This window comes from Octodon degus, unplaced genomic scaffold (genome assembly GCF_000260255.1).
Source record: "Octodon degus isolate 3935 unplaced genomic scaffold, OctDeg1.0 scaffold00024, whole genome shotgun sequence".
Classification (NCBI taxonomy): domain Eukaryota; kingdom Metazoa; phylum Chordata; class Mammalia; order Rodentia; family Octodontidae; genus Octodon; species Octodon degus.
In genome coordinates, this window is record NW_004524600.1 from 17,191,652 (window position 1) to 17,211,812 (window position 20,161).

The 20,161-nt window shown below is 41.4% G+C and overlaps 1 protein-coding gene across 1 annotated transcript in view; it reads left to right on the forward strand.

The window, feature by feature from the left end:
* Window positions 1–20,161, forward strand: part of Aig1 (androgen induced 1) — a 249,280-nt gene that overhangs the window by 78,593 nt on the left and 150,526 nt on the right. The window contains exon 3 of the mRNA XM_004628549.2: window positions 1,472–1,573. Within this exon, the coding sequence (XP_004628606.1) occupies window positions 1,472–1,573 (102 nt within the window). The remainder of the gene's footprint in view (window positions 1–1,471; window positions 1,574–20,161) is intronic.

The window sequence follows — 20,161 nt, forward strand, 5'->3', positions numbered from 1 at the left end:
GAGTTTTAACTTTCCTTAGCAATCTTTCTTCAAAAAATAGGAATAAACAAGGTGCACTGTAGATTCCCTCTTCACAGTCACCCAAGTTAGGGGGATGAAAACTAACAACGTGATATTTTCCCTTGCATTTGTAATATGTGAAAACTTGTATATGAACAGATGAAAAGGTATAATAATTAATCTTAAACTAAAACAAGATCTTTTTTCTCTTTTGTCTTGAGAATTTATAAACTGAGAATGAGAATAGTTGACCTAAGAGCAAAATAAATACCTGGAATCCCAATCTGTTAATAAAACAGTTGCCTACTATAATGATCATCCATTATGTTTTATAAAATGAGAAACACTTGTAACATCCTGGATTTTAAGGCTGATTCCTACCCCCGCCGTGGCCAGGATTACCCACGTCATAGCTGACATCATTGGAAAAGAAATTTGGAACTCTGACTACTAACCTTGAGTTTCCAAGTGTAGCCAAGTGCCTTATAAAATGTGTCCTTAAAAGATTTATTATTTGCATTCGTAAAATTTTGGAGCATATATGATTTATAAAACTGGAATAAGATTATTTCTTTGTAATATTTGTGCTGCATTTTAAAATTTTATAGTTTTTTTTTATTTTGAGAGATCGCTTGACAGGCGCTGTGATGCCCATATAATGCTTCCTTTTTTATTTAATTTTTTAACATTTATACAGGCATCTGCTTTTCTTGTAAATCCTATGCTGAACGTGAAGACCATTCACTTCTTTATCTGAGCTGCTGCTGTCACTGTTAATTTGAAAAACATTAAAATAATAAATCAGTTACTCCTCTCTCTTACTATGATTATGTTTCTAATGGGCCAAAACAAACCTCTGGAACTCAGATGAACCTTTAAATTATTCCAAGAGAATTAAGAGTCATGCTTTATCTAAAGTATCCCCCGTTTCTCAATGCAACAAAAGCCCTTGCTGAGCCTGTATAAATTAATACATTTGCTGCAGACTTTGGGACATTTTATAAGCAGTGGTTTCAGTGCTGTTAGTGGTAAAGTGGAAACTCGAGAAAGTGAAGATTAATTTAAACCACACGATAGGATCAAGGAAAAGAGACGAACCCTACAGCTTCTTGAGTGTGTGCTGACTCTGTGCAGTGGGGATGGGACTTGAGCGAAACCACCAGTGAACTTTTAAACCCTCTTGAGAGAAATCAAACCAGCACAAGTTACACCAAAATGATGCTCATTCTCGCAAGAGGCCTCTTCACAACAGAAGCCTCTGAAGAGAGGACGCAGCGGGGAGACCACAGAGATGGGCCCCCAGCTGTCGCCGCGGAGGGCATGGAGCTGGAAGCATCTTTCCAGCCGTCAGCTGGGTGACTGCTCCATCTTTTAGCATAGCTTCCAGATTTTGTTGAGTTCTTTTAATCAACAAACTGCATGTTGTAGATCGCTGATGAACTGGAAATAACAGATTTCTTTTCCCTTGCAGTTCGTTGTAGCTGTGTTCTGGATCATCTACGCCTATGACAGAGAAATGATATACCCGAAGTTGCTGGATAACTTTATTCCAGGGTGGCTGAATCACGGAATGGTGAGTGGATTGAAACACCTGACCTCCTTTTATTAAACTAAACTGTTTTCCAATTTAGACTTTCCAGAGCATGAGCTTAAATACCTGTCAAATCTTGAAAGGTTATAATGAGAGATTATTATAGGAGAAGAATACTGAGTGTGAACAAAGCATTTCTGCCCATGAACCCAGTCATTAGCTAATGTACGTGGTAAATGTATCCACAGTTGATAAAGGAGTCAGTGGTGTTAGCCACCATAACCAGCTCATTCTGAATTTGATTTCTGCGCCCTTGATAGCCTTGTTTACAGAGTCTACAGATTCTTTTATACATCAGCAGCTCTTGCTTCTTCACGGCACATCGGAGGGACTGTGTTAGAGCTGAGTGCTGTGCTTGGACAGCTTCCCCTGGCTGAGCAGGAAGGCTGGCACTTCCCAGTGACCTGTCACAGGCATTTGGAGGCGTCTTCAGTGGTGGACTTGCTTGGTTTGTCAAGTTCTGCCCTCCTGGGTGTTTGGGGATTTTCCCTCTTGGTCTAATTCTTTTTGATGGTACCTACGGTGTTGCTTTCACTAGTTTCAAATCAAGTCATTTGAATGGTTTGCACTGTACTTTGTAAGACGTGAAGATATTTTTTCTGAGTAAAATGTTGTGTCATCTTCTCTTCCACCTTCTAGAGTCAAGCACTGTTTTGTTATCAAGCAGCCTGCATTTTGGTAATAGCAATTTTTAGAATACATCCCGTGGTGTTCCTTTTGAAAAGGGCAACACATCACAGAAATTACAGGGGAAGGAAGAGCTAGAAATCACAAGTCTTAGCTCCAAAATAACAATTTTCCTTCTGCTCCCATTTTGGTACATTTTAAGAAAATTGGTGTATACTGACAAGCAACCATGACGGCACCGAGCACTTCTGGTCCAACCTTTCTCGGCCAAACTATCCAGAGTGGCACATCTCGGGGAACTGGAATTTTCCTTAGCTTGATTACAACTGCATCATTGGAGGATTCATGTGGCACCTCCCTGTGCCTTCAAATAAGTCGGCTGGGTCTTGGTTGAAGTTCCCCAGCTCAGGGTCTGCCATGGTTACTCTTCTCCTGCCCAGCGTGTGACTATTCTGGAAAGGAAGAAGAAACCCTTTTCCTAACTCCACGCATTTCCATCTTCTGCCCTAAGTCCCCTTCTCATTCTTTCCTGGCAGGCTTCTGCTTCTCCTGCTGATATAATTCTTATCTGCTATATGACATCTTTCCTAACTTGCCCAGTGGAGCTAGTTCTTCCAGCATTTGCACTGCAGGCCACTATGCCTTCTCTGTCACACGTGTCTGTGTTAAACTTCTACACAAAACGATGCCCTTGAGACCTGAGCTCTAGCTGGTTGATACTCATAGCTGTACTTTCGGAATCACTGGGTGCCAGGGTTTCTACAGTGGTTGTACCATTTAATTTTCATAACAGCACTATAAACAAGGAATTACTCTCTCATTTAAAAATGAAACTGAGACTCAAAAAGTTTTCCCTCCGTCGCTTAAGATTAATAGAAGTGAGATTTGAAGCTACATCTATCTAGTCTCAAATGTTAATACATTGTGCTAACATTTTACCTGAACAAAACATTAATTGATTTTTAGAAAACATTATTTGGTGTAGTTTTTACAACTGTAGTCGAGAAAACACAGTGGTAATATCTTCAGGACATTTTGTAATTTACTTACTTTTTAACTTAAGAATTTTATTTATACACACACAAACAAAAAACTCAGAATGGTCCTTAAGCATATGAGCTGAAACATGAGTTCTGATTTGGACTATGGACAATTCCCCCCAACATTTAGAGATACAGAGGGAATGTATCAGGCTACCAAATGCTCTTTTCTGATAAAGGAAGCAACTACAAAAGCTTTATGTATTTGTTCAAAGTAACTATAGTGTTGTAGATTCAAAACAAACAAAACCCAACAACTCCCCCAAATACTATTTTCAAAACTGACATATTAAACTTGATTTTCATTAAAATATTTTTCACACTAATAAATCAAAGCCAAGACCAAATATGAATCTTTCCATTTCATGAGAGACATCAGTTCTCCACTATTATCTGTGGCACCAATTATTCATTCAAGATCAAAACTTCTAGTAAAACCTCTACGTTTGTCAACAGCATCTCTTTCTTTGACTTGCTGTCATCAGATTCACTGTCAGATAAAGATTTTTGTTTTGTACCATCTTTTTCTTTACCAGCTTTTTGCAAATTAAGGAACGCTTCCGTTAACTCTGAACAATCTAAATTTTCTTCAGGTCCCCCTCTACTGTCAGCATCTGTAAATCCCTTCCACTTCAGAAAATATTCCACCTTCCCATTCCCTATACATCAGTCCAGTACTTTTTCTACCACAAATTCTTCAGGTTCTGTTTCCTCAACATTTTTACTTTTTGCATTTGGTTTCTTTCCCATTTTTGCAATATAGTTTTATTTGAGGCCATTTTTGACTGCATATATGAAGAACTATTACATTTGTGCTCAGCAACTCTGGGATTTACTTTCAAACTAGGTACTGTAGGTTTTCTGGATAAGATAAACCAGCTAACTATTTGGCAGGAGTTTTAGAGAAAATATTTCAGAGCATTCATGGCTCTCCAGAGCAAAATTCCAAGTGAAAATGTACCGTGAGAATCACCTCTCCAGACATTGAGCCAGAAAACGTTGTCACATGCTCTGAGAGGAGCCGGCTTTGATTGCAAAGTGGACATATTCTTATGGAAATAGTAATCAACTTTCATGGCATACCTAAATGTGAAGAAAAGTAATGTCATCTAAATAAATTTTCGTGTGGTGTCCACGCTGAATGAACCAGAAAGAGGAGGCCTCTGAAGCTGCTGCCTACTGTCCAGTGTGAAGTGACGTGTTTCCTGTTTCTGATGTTAGGGCCTTTGCTAAGAGCAGTTGTATCACCGGCTGTGGAAGTTCACACCTGGACCAGTTGCCTACAGCTTTACATTGCATGGCATACATTCAAGCAGAATGTGAGGCACGTCAGTTGCAAGTTCTTGGACTAAAATTGTGATGTTTCCAACAATTAACGTAAGCATGCTGTGTATAGCCATTAGAATGTGGACTGGACTGCCAGTTTTCTCTTAACGCGCTTTAGGAGGGAGATCTTTTTCAAACAGAGGAGGGAATAATTGGTTAAGGTTCTTGCTCTTGGTGATGAACACTACTTAGAAACAAGGAGATTTGAGTGACACAAATATTTAGGAAAGAAAAAGTATAAATTAATTAACATGTCAAATCCTTGGAGATGATATGAGCTCATTAGATTCTTTCACAATGAATTTTGTTTCCTAGCATAAGTAAATGACTATGTCTTTGCTTTACTTCATGATCCAATTCATGGCTGCAGAATCACTGACAAAAGAAGCCGTGCATGGTGCCCGAGGAGCAGCTTGCCATCTGATTTGCGTTTCTCTAATTTTGGATAGCTGTTAGTGGAAAGATGGCTTGCATAAAGCATAATGCTGAGTCTTTAGATTAGCAATTAATATATAAACATCACATAGTGAAATCATGAATAATGAGTCATAAAGTTTAGGAATTTTTGAAAAGTTGTATAAGTTTTTTCAGTTGCTTAAATTTTAAAGGTTTAATAATTACTAATGCTAACTTGTATTTACTTTGAATTCTAATGAATAATTTGAAGATAACATCTTTTAATGTATGAAGATAATTCCATTCAAAGTTTTACATTTACTTTAATATCTTTGATTAAGACATTCAATTATGTACATTTTGATTATGATTACATTTTATTTTCATATGGTAATTTATATTATTAAATATCTAGAAATCCAATTTTGTGAAAATTTCCATTGTGTCGTATTCAGTGATTTTGCTGAAATGAAGGCAAGAAAAAATTGGAATATATTTGTATTTTGTTGACTATTTTGACATTTAGGCCAGTAATTTATAAATATGTATGTCACTATAGTACTCATTCCGTCACACAGCTGATTGAAGCACAGATTTTTCTGTTTTGTTTTGTGAAAATGCAGGTGATGGTGTAGGAAGATGGGACATGTTTTACTTTGTACTTTATTAGCTTAATTTGTAACTTCATATTTCTGCAAATGATTGTGGCTCTCTGGGGCTGTGTGTGTAGCGGGCACTCGGGGAGCGTCTGTTTGCTGGAGTCTTTAAGCATCACACAGCACAGCTGTGGAAATCCTGCCAGGAGACGCGTTTGAAGTGGATGAATTTATGTTCACAGGCTCTAGAGAGAGGGTCAAAGTTAGTCTTCTCCACTGACTCGAGCCACCAGTGGTACGTGTGTGAGTGGCTCGTACAGTTTCTCGGGTCTTTGCTTACAGTAATGCAAAGAACAACACTGATTTAGCAGACCAAATGTCATCGTAATATTATGATGCTATAATATTATGTATTATGTATTTCCTTAAGGAAAGTGATAAAATAGTCTAAAAATTATAATACAGCTCATTTGTGGTACAACAGTTATAAGTGCACATTTTGTACGTCAGCATGAGATACTTGTAAGAGTTCTGTGTTAAAATTTAGAGAATTAATTGTTGACAAATTACCCACAGGTAGAAATTCTTCCAATTTAGTGACATAAAGTTGATTCTTGCAATAATTTCTAAAATTGGTATGAATAGTATTAATTAATATTTATATTCAGGCAGTAGTTATCCAAAATCAAGCGACTAAATATGGTCTATTTCTAGACTTTATTAATTTTAGTCAAAAGACTGCAATTAGATCCTCTTCAGAGCAGACAGAAATGCGCATAGGTAAATAGGTAAATCGGAGGGCAGCGCTGCAGGCTCTCCGTGAGGTCCCCAAGCGCTGTCCCCAAGGCTGTCTGCCCTCTGCTAAGGATGCACACTGTTATTCTGGCTTGTTTCTGGGCTGTAGAAATAGAGCCCCGGGCCTTTCTTGTGGGCTGATTATAATCTGGAAACGCTGCCAATTGAGTAAATACACATTCAGAGCAATACAGAAATAAGTATTTAGGCTCTAGAAAGCAGAATTAATCGTGTAACACAAGAAAAGACAGTGCCTCTGCCTCCCGAAGACCCCATCGGTGTTAGAAAGTGCTCTGAGACTCCAAAAGGCTGTGGAACGTTAGATTATTGTTATCACCACAGATCTTAAAGCAGCCAAGATCTTGATATCCTCGTAACCGCAGCAGGAGTTGTGCGTGCTGTGTAATTTACGAGAAGAGAATAATAAATCCCGCCTTTCTTCTTGTTTGATTTGTTAGTTGTTCTTGTTCTATATGTCCAATGATTGAGCATCTTAATTTAGGCAGCTATTTATTCTGTCCAGTATTATTTTGACATTGGGTCATTGTGAAAGATTTTACACATCTGTTTTTCCTTGAAGATAAGACATTAAATGCTACTTGGATGATCGTGGGCCTTGCAGGAGCTCTGCGCTGATGTCCTCTTTCTCTATTCCTTGTGAATGTATCCTGCTCTAGGATTTGCAGATTGTGTGTTCCGGGAACCCATGAAGTCTGGGTCCCCCCCGGTATTAGGTAGCTCATGAAGTAAGCTGGTGGAAAAAAGGCCGCCATGTGCATTTCGTAGGAAAAGCCTGGCCTTTCTCCATTTTCCACATGTATTCTGAAGTAACTATAAGGTATCTAGAAATTTTCAGCTGTAAAGGTAAGAAACCTGAACAGAGATCAGAAATTTCTTAGGGATCCAATTCTCAGATTCTCACAGAACACAAAATAAGACCTCAAAGGTCAGGAACAAGGAGGCAAGGCACGGGGCCACGGGGCAGATAGTTTCAGAACCGCTGCATGGCGTTCTCGTGCGTAAGTGGGTCAGATGTCAGGTCTTACTGAGCTTCTTCCCCTGTGGGTTTGTGTTTGAGATCTTTCTTCAGTTCTACTAAATCCAGTTATCTCACTTTTATAAGATTTTTGCAGACTTAAATTTTGACATGAACTTTTGGTTACTATGTTAAATCAGTTACAAACATCAAGGCATTTGATTTTAGTTATGGCTGACTTTATTTTAATGTGTTGTTTCAACCAAAATATTGCAAATCAGAGAAAATATTTTTTTAAATGAATGTTTAAGTAAATTATTAAGTGGAGAGACAAAGACATGAGGGAGAAAGGGCAGATTGGGTCAGGTTGGGAAGGGAAGAAAAACTGCAGGGAGAAGAGAGGAGAAGGGGCAGAGGGAGGGAGAAGGAAGGGAGAGGGGGAAGAGGAGAAGGAGAAAGAGGAGGGGCAGTGCCCTGGGTAAAAGAAGAGAGAGCCTCGGGAAAGGGGACTGGCACAGGAGCCGGGATGGGCGGCCAGAGGTGCACTCAAGGTGTGGAGATTAATGTTTTCTCTTCAGCACCTTGCACGTAATGGGTTCTGAGCAGACATCTGATGAGCCAGGAGATCAAGGGGCCTCCACGCTGTTCTTTAGACAGCCCAGATGCCCTCCTGTCTTTGGAATTTGTCCCCAGAAATCTGCTTGGCCCACTCTGTGTTAAACCTGCCTCCCCAGTAGGGCTTACCCTGAGCAGCAGCTTGGGTTCTGCGACCACCCAAGCTTCCCAGCTTGCTGGAAGGCCCTAACTTTGCTTTCCTTCTCCAGTGACAGGAATTTCTGATACCATATGTGGTCTTGCCGTGTGTTATATTTATTGGCCATTTCACTCTACTGAATTGTAATTTCCCTAAGGGCAGGATCTTCAGTTCAGTTACTGATTTATTTCCTGCACCATAACAGTGCCTCTACGTAATGGACCTTCAGTGGATAGTTTTGAATACATGAATTGGCTTTATTCACTTTGTCGTCATCATTATGTTTTTGTTTATTCTCTTTTTTCTCCCACTGTCTCTCTGCCCCTTCATAGTAACTGCCGGAAAATGCACTCCCAGATTAGGTATTGCTCTGCTAACTTGCACCTCGCCTCTCTCAGCCTGCTGTTCTCTCCGTTCCTACCGCATTGCTTTCAAGCCCGAGTCAGGGTCCTAAGCACCCATCCTTGCTCAGATGTACAAATCAGGCAAAAGATAGGTTGGATCCAATTCGTTGAAAACTGTCTTTGTCTGCTGATTATTTTATCTAAATGTTACTGTAATAGTCAGACAGTGATTTTTTTTTTTTTTTAATTTAGTGCAAGGTCTATAGGATCTACAAGGTCTCACTACACAGATAGGACTTGTAGTGATTCTCCTGTTTTCAGCTTCCCAAGTGCTGGGATTACAGCCTCAAGCCACCATACCCAGTTTCATTCGCCTTCTCAGCATGCCCTGGGAGCTGGGCCAGCACAGCTGGCTGAGGATCGAACCTCTGGCCCCTGCATCTGCTTAAGCAGGCTCTTTAATCCGCTGAGTTATCTGGCTGGCCCCAGACAGTGAATTTTTATGACAATTTCAAGCCATCAAAAGTGCCCTGTAGAACTCATTTTCTACCCAAAGCCAAAATTCAAGGTCACTTACACTCTGACCTCTGTGCCTTATTTAAAAGATGAGTGGGCCCCGCAGGAGTACTAGTTCATAAAAAGGTCTGTAAGTTCTATTCACATATTTTGGGGTGATAAAAACCCAAAGTGTGGTTTCTTCAGGCTCTCTCCCCCCATCCTTAAATCCACCAATATTTCAGAGTAAACTGAATTCATCTGTTTTCCATATATTTGCTCCTAAGTCTTCATATTTCGGGGGTGGGTGGCGGCAGGCAGGAAGGTGCTGTCCTAGGCACTGGCTTCCTCTTCTCTACCACAGACGGATCATTCACGAGCCACAGACCCAGCTTCTTGGCAGAAGGCCATGTCTGCATCCTTTCCAGTTCTCTTTTAATTGAAACTCCAACCTCAGCTCACATTATTACAACTGCCAAAGCAAGTGGAGTGCGGAGAAGCTGCATCTGCCGCCATAGAACCATAGGACCTCAGAATCTTAGACTTGTGATCCTCAAAGTCTTCTGGGCTATACAGCATGGGATACCTAAGTAACTGAACGGTATCCTGGCTAGTTAGCTTCCCCTACCTGGGCATCTCCAGGAATGAAGCTCCAGCGCAGATTGTGGCCATGCAGTGGTCTTCAGCTACGGGAGAGGCTCACAGAGAACTGACTCTCCTTTAGCCCACATCAGCCTGCTCTCTGTCATTTGGTAGGAGTTGAATACCTGTCTGCTGTGTTCCTTCCATACTCTCTTCTGAGAAGATGTCCCCCTCGCCTGTGACTTCAATCTCCAGTGTTTACACAAGTCTGTGCTCTGGGGGCTCACTGCTCGTGAGAGCTCATGGTCGTCATCCTTGCTTTAGTTTATGCAAGCTTCTGTTAACATTTTTGGCTGTTGCATTATACTCTAGAATAAAATTGTCTTTCTTCCCTCATAGGGTGTGAGTAAGCTAAGAGTTAACATTGTTTTTGTTTTTTATACACACATGTAGGACCCTGAATTCCACTGTGTTAAACTCAATGTGCGCACAGGGTGAGGCATGGGAATTCCACAGTATTAAGAAGTTGAGTATTAAGAACTAGAAAAATGTATTCATTTTTTTAATAAAATGAAGTTCTCTTTGTGTTGAATTGTTGTATCTCACTTTATGTCAGCGAGTTGAAGCTGCTATAGAGGCAGAAAGATCATTACAGTCAACAAGAAAATCATTGACTCTTCATTGCAGTCTGTTTTGCCCACGTGGTAACCTTGCTTGGTCAATATGGACATTTAGGTGAAGATGGCGTTAGTCCTGGTGATAGGAAGAGAGAGCAGTAGCAGCAGCTGCTGCAATGGTCATATTCAGAGACGGAGAAGCAGGAGACTAATGGAGTGGGTGGTGCAGAGGGAATTATGGGACGTGGTCTTGGCGACTTGGAAGGAAGCACAGGCCCGAACTCAGTGGTGAAGGGCAGGTGCTCCTCTACCCCATTTGGCTGGATTCTGGGTATCTGGAGCTTCTAAGAGGTGCTTTTGTTGATCATGCTTTTATAAAGTAGGAAAAGAAAGTGCTTAGAGTCCAAGGACATGGAGATGGCCAGGTGTGTCGGTGGGCTGCACATCCCTGGTGTTCTCTGCATGCTTCTTTTCTAAATGGTGGAAAAAAGAGGCAAGGACAAGTGTGTGACAACTCAATGGAAAATGTTCAGTCTGACGTACTTTTTTTCTGTGATTATTGGATTCTGAATCTAAACTACTAAATTGACCTCATGGGGATATGGAGGTCCTGACTAACTTTCCTAAGCCTGTTTATGGCTCTTCACAAAGTAAGGCTTGCTCAGGAGGCCCTCAGCATTCTGCTTTTCTAACCTCTGGCTCACACAGAACTCCAGCTGTCCCTGCCACAGCCCTTCTAACCTGCTCTCAAGTGTGAGGGAATGCCAAGTCCTCACTCCTCATCAGAGGGCAGCTGACCCTCTGCGTGCGCCTACTTTCCCCCAGGTCATCTGTTTGCTCCTGCACACGTGCTTTCCCTTGTTGCTGAGCTGCTTTCCTCCGTAGCTACCTCTGCAGTAGCACCCCCTGTGCTTGGCCTGCAGGTGGTCGCTGCATTCTCTGGGAGTGGATATTCTTGGAGGGCAGGCAGGTGGTCTTGGCTTCCTCTGCCTCCTTCCACCACCTCACTCAGTGCCTAGAACATGGGAGGTCTCACCTACTGCTCACTGGTAAGAATATATGAATGGCTGACCGAGTGAGTGGATTTTACTTTCCCAGTTTAATAACACTTTCTGGAAAGGAAAAGACATTATTTTCTCTAAGAATTTCTCTTGCATTTTATGATCTCTTTTTCAATTTTCTTAGTTTTATACTGTAATGTCAAGCTCATTGGTTTGGGATTTTCATGGCAGTCTTCTCCATTCACACAGAGCAGTAGGTGTCCCAGCCTCCAACTGTCCAGCATTAGCACTTGCTCAAGCTCTGACATCTCAGGAGCATCCAGGCTGGGAGTAGACCTCCCACCAGCCACCGCCCTGTACCTCTGTCCCGTGGAAGCTATTGCCATGCGCCTGGGCACTGCTGAGGAGATAACCTTCGGCATATTTTACTGAACACTGAGAAGCGTCAGTGCCCAAGACCAGGACACTGATAAACATTCATTACCCTTTTGGTAAACAAAAGGAAAATAGATTTTTCTTTTTATATGAGCAAAGATGATCATTTCTTATTTTTTATTGTCTCTATATCCAGATTCAGAAACTTGAGTTAGCACATAATGATATCATTAAGGTATACTTTAATGCAGTTGCAAAGGGTAGCTCTGCTTGTTAGAAATAGGTCCTTTGAATACCACTCCCTTTCATCCTTACAAAATACATGAATTCATTTGCCCACCACTGTGGTGATAGGTGCCACCACTGTAGATCCAGGTGCTGCTACACAGGTGGCTGCCATCTGGATGCGCGATGATAAGGGACGGTGAGGAGATGCTGCTCTGTGTGCCCACCCTGCTGCCTACCCACCCTGCTGCCTACCCAAGCATGTGGTAGGGTAGCCTTCTGCGTTGTTCCTTTCATCACTCCAGGTCAGCCCAGAAGAGCCCCTCCGCTTCCATAGACTACACTTCTAACAGCTACAGACACTTGAGCCACCTGGAAAGGGTGACAGAGCCAGGCGACCTCTGCATCTTCCCAAGTTTTATTATTCTGCGAAATCAGTTTAGTGTAAGTGATTTAAGAGGTTAGCCAAAAGAGAGTTCAGTGTGCAGCTGTCTTCTTAGGTTTCTGCGCTGAGTTCCACTGGTGAGAAACCAGAGCTTGTTGTGGGGATTCGTGTGGTCAAACATGGTCATGCAAAGTACAATGCCTGCCCCATGCTAGGTTCAATTGCATAAATTCTAGAAAATAAAATAGCCCCATAGCTAATGCTTCCTAACTTCGCATACAAGAAGCAGCAAGGTAGTATGAAATTCTATATAAACTTCCAAGAAAAAACACCCTGGTAGAAATCTTGTACAGATAGCAACACTGAATTTTTAAGTATTTTCAATCTAAAAGGTTGATAAAGTCCCTTAAAAGCTATCTAACATAGATATTTACCTTTGGACAAAGAACTCAAATCTCCCTGATGTGTTTTTCCCGTCAGTTGCACCTACTGGAAAGACCTTTGCTTAAACGTAGAATTTGACTGCTAATCTTCACACATATGGCAAATGTGAACTAATCGGACCACAGCTATTTCGCTGCATTCCATGGTGTCTCATTTATTTGTTTGATTTGCAACTATAGCAACCAGATTCCACCACGTTAGGCTTTCACACAGACCTACAGTGTGATCAGCTTGGTTGACGTTTGGCACCCGGCACTAGATTCAATTGAAGACATATGCCCAAACTCACTCACCACATTTGAAAACTGTTTTTCACACTGGGTAAATCTGTAATATTTGCCTAAACATACAAAAAGCAACCTTGTGCAAGGATAGCAGGCAATTAAAAGACGTTATGACCTTCTTTCCTCTAACGTTTCAAATCTTAAACTTTTTTTGGCGTGCTTTTCAAAAGTCCGTCTGATTCTGAAGCAGGCTGCCTCTCTACAGAGAGCTCACTCCTGTGATGACTAAAAGGTTGACCTGGTGCCATGCTGGGGCTGTTCCATGCACACTGCTCTGCCCCCGAAGAGCCGTTGGAAATGACCTTGAAATGGAGTTTTACCAAGATCATGAAATATGGGTCTCTAAGAAGTGCTATTTTTCAAGTGATTTATTGAAGAGCATTGGTAGCCTTGTCAAAGCTCATCCCTTGGATTTGGTATAGGATTACCAAAAGTCCTTAACATCCACAAGGAATGATGCACACTTCCGGTTTTATTGGCTGTACTTTGTCACAGGTTGGAAAAATGAGGCAACGGAGAAAGTTACCATCCCATCCTTCTTTCTTATAGGTGACTTTTCCCCCCAAATGTTTGCTGTAGGAAACTGAGATGCTCAAAGTGTATAATTTTAAATGGGGAGGTAGGAATGTAATTGAGGGGTGAGCTACAAATGGAGATGAAGATGCACTTAGTAGGTCAAGAAAAGATGGTAGGAAGAGGTATTTATCCTGCAAGTTGGCTGTTGGTAGGATCCCAACACACTAGATTCAGTCCCCAGGAGGGACCCTTTCTTTTTCTCCATATGAACACTGTTATGGTTTGTGTACAGGTGTCCCCCCCTCCCCCTCCCCCAAAGCCATCTCATGCAGTCTTGGGGCAGCTTCTGGAGTGTGTGGTTGATTATTGTGGGTGTGGATGCTGCACCTGCCCTGGGGCAGGTAATTTGCATTATAATGTAAGGAGGAAAGAGAAGCTAGCTGCTTGAGCTGCTTCTACTCCTCCCTTGCACTCTTGCTCTTTGCCACAGCCATGAAAGGTTGCTCTCTGCCATGTGCTGCTCTGCCGTGGACCCAGCTGAAACCTCCAGTAACTGTGAGCTAAATAAACCTTTCCTTCCTTCATTTTGAGTGTCAGGTATTTGTCCCAGCAATGAGAGAAGAGTAACTAAGACAAACACCCACAAAGCACACTGATGTTATTGAAACATGATGATCGAGGCTGATGTCAGCTGTCACTCTGGTGTTCCACATTACTGAGTGGTATATTTGCATGGTATATAGCTGACCTCTGAGGATGTGGATAAAATGAAGTTGTGCTTTAACCTTTCCCAGCAGACAAGAACAGTGTGACTCAGGGAAGCTCCCCTCTTCACTCCATCATAAAGCAGAGATTGTTCCTGTTCAGGCCTTTCTCCATGGAAGAGTGTGAGAAGAATCACATGGTCTCTTAAGCCCGCTCTCAGACTTTTATACAAAATCAGATTCTGCACCTCCTTGGAAGTAAAACAGGGCTAGTGAGATAGCTCTGTGGACTAAACACCTACTTAGGCAAGTACAGGGACAGAGGTCTGATCCCTAGCACCATTTGCCACTCCGGCCCCATCCCTGGGCACACTGAGCTAGTTACCGAAATGGGGCGTGGTGGTGTATGCCTGTAATTCCAGCACTCAGGAGGCTGAGACAGGAGGATCACTCTGAGTCTGAGCTGCGTAATGAGACCCTATACCAAATACATTAAAAAAAAAGACCACTCAGCCTCCAATGATAAACAATACCGCTGACCTGTCTTAGAAGAGGATTTTTTTTTTTTTTTTTTTTTTAAACCAGGGATTGAATTCAGGACCTTGCTCTTGCCAGGGAAGCGCTTATTCCATTGATCCATCACCCCAGCTTGACCTGTCTTAGAATTTTGATGGTTTTACATATGATCAGGGAAGGGGGCTGGTGAGATAGCTCAGTGGTCTAGAGCACCCACTTAGGCCAGCTTAGGCAAGTGCTCAGGGACTGTGGTTTGATCCCTGGTACCACATGCTGTGCCAGCCCCACCACTAGGGTGGGCTGAACCAGCCACAAAAAAAAAAAAAAAAAAAAAGGAAAGGAAAGGAAAAAAAAAGCTACATGATCAGGGAAACACACTATTGACAGAAACTTCCCAGGATGCTTTTCTTATACTTCATTTCAGTTGTTTCAATAAGTAATTTGACATTTCTGCAAGTTTAAGCAGGAGTCACTAAAATTAGGGCATCATTTTCTTCTAAATCCAAGCCTTCCAGACTTACCATTCTGTAAACATATGTAAGTAAGTAATTGTAACTAAGCTACAAGTCAGAGTTACAGATTATAGTGTTTTGCACAAATGTTCACATTCTACATAGTATCACTTACATTAAAATCAATAATGTATTTGCAGAACAGTTTTTACATATAGTACTTAGAACCAAACTTGATGGTGTTTCATTGTTTTCTAAATGTCTTTTATCAAATTATTTGATTATGAATTTTTCCCCAGTTGATTGTATTTGATAAGTTTGCCTGAAAAGTTCTAGCATAGGAAACAAAAAAGTTCTGCCATTTTTACCATATTTTTTATTGATCAGTCTAAATGGTGATTTGTTTTTAGTTTCTCTACCACACGTGTGTGTGTGTGTGTGTTTCAACTGAAAAACACAGTTTCTTAATAAACATCATCTGTGACATTGAGCTCTTTACGGTTAGTATGATAGGTTTCGAAGGTATTTTCTGCAATGGTGCTCAACCTTGTGAATAGAGTAGGTTATGCCTTAGTCCATGCAGTCTGCTGTACTAAAGCATCCTAAGCTGAGCTGCTGAATTTCCCACGGCTCTGTAGGCTGGAGGTCGGAGACCAGGACGCTGCACTGCCAGGTGGGAGCTCCTCGTGGGTTGCATGCTGCTCACTGTCACTGTGTGTCCAGGTGGCTGAGAGTGCGGGCTCTTGGGAGCCTCTTTGAGAAGGGCACTGGCCCATTCCTCAGCGCCCACTGTCATGCGCTCACAGATTCCCAAAGGATTCCCCTCCTTGTACATCACCCTGTGGGTTGGGATTTCAACATGTAAATAGGAAAAGAGGGGCCCAAAGATTGAGACCATCTCAGAATGAGAGAAAGAAAGGGAAGCGCAGCACAGAACACCAGTCCTGAAGGGCAGTGACTTCAGGGAGTTGTTCTCAAGGATCCCAGATCAAAGAAGAAGGCACAGGCCAGTGAGCCTTTGCCCCTGGGACGCTTTGTGCCTGGCTGCCCACTGACTTCAGCAGTCACACTGCCTTGCTCCTCCTGGCTTATTTCACTTACTTTTTCAGTAAAAAAATTTATTTATTTATTTATTTTGCGGTACTGGGGATCAAATGTGGGACTTTGCACTTGCCAGGCAGGTGCTTGTGCCGCTGAGCTATTTCCCCGGTCCCTCAGTAAACATTTTAGTTATAACTGACAGTACTTCACCTTTCAACTGTATTTAGAATCCATCCTTTATTTTTAGTCATAGCAGATTATTTTGTACATTTTGTTATGTGTGTGAGTGAATAATAAACACATTTGTGTGAAAACCATCTTTCTTCATCCTGGCACGAGCTTTCCCATCAAGCAGGGGCCTTCTTTCCAAACTCCCAGGTAAGGCCTTTCTCAACCTATATTCTAGGATGGTGGGAATTCATGTCTGATCATTATAAACTGCAGTAGTTCCTCTCATATGTGATTTTACTTTCCACAGTTTCAGTTATTCATGGTAAAACATGGTCTGAAAATATGAAATGGAAAATTCTAGAAATAAACATTTCATATATTTTTAATTGCTTTCTATTCTGAGTGCCATGGTGAAATTATTCTACAGAGTCTTGTTCTGTGGTTCCCAGAATGTGAATTACGCCTTTGTCCACAGTATCCACACAGTATACACTACCCGTCCATTAGTGCCTGAGCATCTACCCTCCTTATCATATCTAATGTCTTGGTGTAGCAGTGCTTAAGTTAAGCCCTTCTGAAGTATCCCAGCCCTTTGCAACAGTCTCTTTTTCATTCACGTCCTCTCACCTCAGCATGTCAGCATGTAGGTCAGGTACCATCTCGCACCATCACAAGAAGGGCAAGTATGGTAAGATATTTCTGAGAGGAAAAGACACATTCATATAGCTTTTGTTGTAGTATATTATTGTAATTGTTCTATTTTTATTATTAATCTCTTCCTGTACCCATTGTATAAATTAAACTTTATCATAGTATGCATGTGAAGCTATAAATATGATATTTGTGGAATTTGGCCTAGCTGAGTTTCCTATGTCCATTGGGAGTCTTAGAACATAAACCTGCTGATTAGGGGAAGTACTCAATCTGTCAGATATTCTCTATTTATCTTCATTAGTATTTACAGTGATATACATGCTTGAAAGGAATATGATTGTCCTCAAAAACTCATTTCTCTTAAAAGTCAGCCCCATTTGTAGAGGTCTGAGTTGTGTTTTTCCCTTTCCACACCATAAGACTTGCATTAAAAGGGGTCAGATCTTATTGGCCCGGACCTCACACTCAGTGATTTTGATTGATTCAATCTGGGATGGGACCCACTCACCATCTGTATTTTTTAAGGCCTGTTACATAGTTTTGAGACAAGTTTGAGGACTGTAGAATTCACTGGTCTCTCCTGCATCCTTGAGATCCCAGGTAAGTGGTCCACATTAGAACACAGAGAAGGAAGCCATCTTAGTCACATCTGGAAGGCTATGGCACCGAGAAAAACCTGAGGGAATGGGAACAGTCAGGAAAATCCAACTCTTAGGAATGGTTACAAGGTAGCATCTCTGCCTTGGTTTCTACTGGAATAAAATATTGGCACCATCTCTAGGTTCTAGGAAAAAGGAATTCATATTACCACATATTAGAAGATGAAAAGCATAATGTGTGTGTCAATTCTCATTAATCCTTGAAAATATTTATGGAGTTCAATGGTCTGTAACTAATTAGAGTCTGCAGTTAACAGGGGATATGGGTTTCCTCTGAGTTATATGAAACAAAATATAAATCTTTTATATAACTCTATTTCCTTCAGAAAGGATTTTTACTTGTCAGTGGGATTTTTAAAGTTTTATTTTCTTGGATCTCATTACTTTTCCATAAAACCTATAAGCAGAATTACAATGAAGTGAGTCATAGTCTTTTAACACTCTTGTGGCACTGCTTCTGCCAATGTATTGTGGATTAAAGATTTTCTAAAAGCAATGGGAAAGATCAGAAGAGAAGAATAAGAGAGAGGGAAAGGCAAGGAGGAAGGAAGAGGGCCAGGAAGGGCACAAGATGTTTTACTTGAGATTACATTTGTTTTTAAACTTAACAGCATTACAAAGGTAAGAGCTTCATGGTCTCTTCTTGGTAAGTTTTCGACAACAGTGAAGGGCAAATAAGTTTGGGTTTTAAAAGTTCTTTCCTGAGCCAGGTACTTGGAATAGGAATGTGTTTTCTCACAAAAATTTTGTTATATAAGTGGTAATTAATTTTCAAGATGTGTTTGTAAACTGTCCTCATTCTGTCTTGAAGCTAAACTTCTATGCATTTACCAAGCTAGATAGTAGAGTACACAGTTGAAAAGTGGTTATTCTAAAGAACATGCAAGTGATAAAAGCAGTTGTTGAATCCCGTAAGACTTCACTTGAACACTGGTACTGAAAAGCAAGTGGGGTTTGACTTGAGAAGTCTGTTCCTTCTGTTCCTTCTGTTCAGCGCATTCGGTGCTGGTATGTGGGGGTGGCAGTCACAGGAGCGCCTGCTTGCGCTGTGTGCTGGTCTCGAAAGGCAGGACCATATTGCCGAGTCCTTGATCGGATAGATGCCTTCTCCTCCTGCGACAGACATGGTGGGGCACAGCTGTGTGTTTGCTGGTCCCTTCTGTTCATACTAGCAGACAGAACAGAACTGCTCTCCCTGGGCAAATTACAATCAAATCAGAATATAAAATAATTTCCAAATAGATGATTACTTAGGATTCATCCATATTTTTATGGCAGGTTATTATTAGGATATTAAAATCCATACCAACTTATACCTCTGGTGCACCTGGAAGAGTGAGACTTCAGTGTGTTTCTTGGGGTTATTCTAACCCATAACCCCAAGAAAGAGGGAACATCATTTGCAGTTCAGAGGCTAAAAATTATGGGAGTTCAGAAATGTGTCAGAGACGATACAGCTAAGCGTGGGTTCAAGCTAAGTCCCCCAGCTCAGGCATTCCACGGCAATCTGAACTTCCTGGGCTGAAAAGCTATTCTGAAGATACTTTCTGTTATTTTATTCAACATTCCTTATGTAACTATCCATGTAGTAGTTTCCTCCTAGATTTAATAAAAGAGGCTGCATTATCTCTCCTGGTCCTGGGTGATTCTTTAGGTTCACGAGCCCTATTTTCTCTTCTCTTCTGACACATTTAGGGTCCTTACATGGTTGTACACTCACCTATGGCTGCTCATGCACTTTGCTGTCCTTCTTTCCCATCATGTATTTTTGTCTGATTCCTTATTTTGTGTTGATTTTCACTACCTCGAGCCTTGATTGCAAGCCGCCTTACCCTGTGGAGAAGTTGCTGCAGTATCCATTACACAGCGAGAGCAGAAATCATTAGGACTTCTAGGGTGTAAATTCCTCTTAGCTTTTTTTATTTTTTTCATTCTCCATGTGCCCTAGAAAGAGACTTGTCCTTGGAAGTGAGCGGTTAGTGTTTCTAACCCATCATAGAAGTTCAAGGTGGTTCTCGTTGTTCTAGGGAGGACCCAAGAAACCAATGCCTCTGGCTTGGTTAATTTCACCGTAAGACTCACTGCTTTCCTGTTCCTCAATGGATCTTTGTCTCCTGCATGTTCTCCTGTTGGACCTCCCTAAGTGGAATATAAAGGACGCAGGGCAGAGCTATGATGACATCTTACTGCCCTCCCTCCTGCTGAGCTGATGCTTTGTAGGTAGAGTCTACTTGGTCCTCGAAGCCTTATTACTGTCTCTGTTTAACTGCAGAGAAACTGAGGCCTAGAAAGCTTAAATGAAATAGGAGGACAGCAAGGAAGGAAGTTTGCTCTTTATGGTCCAGCAAGAGAGTGAAAGAAATACATAGGGAAGAAAAAAGGATGCAGGTTTAAGGATATATGAAAGAAAAAAAATGACTTCAGATGCGTCAGTAGAATCTGGGAGCAGCTGCAGATGACGTAGGGATTATTCCGACCTGTCCCTACACTGTTGTCCAAGAGGAAAACGAAGCTACTTTTCTATATGAGACATTTTCTTGTCCTGTGATCATAACCAGGAGGAAGGGAACTGTCATAAAGTTCTCTCATCCATGC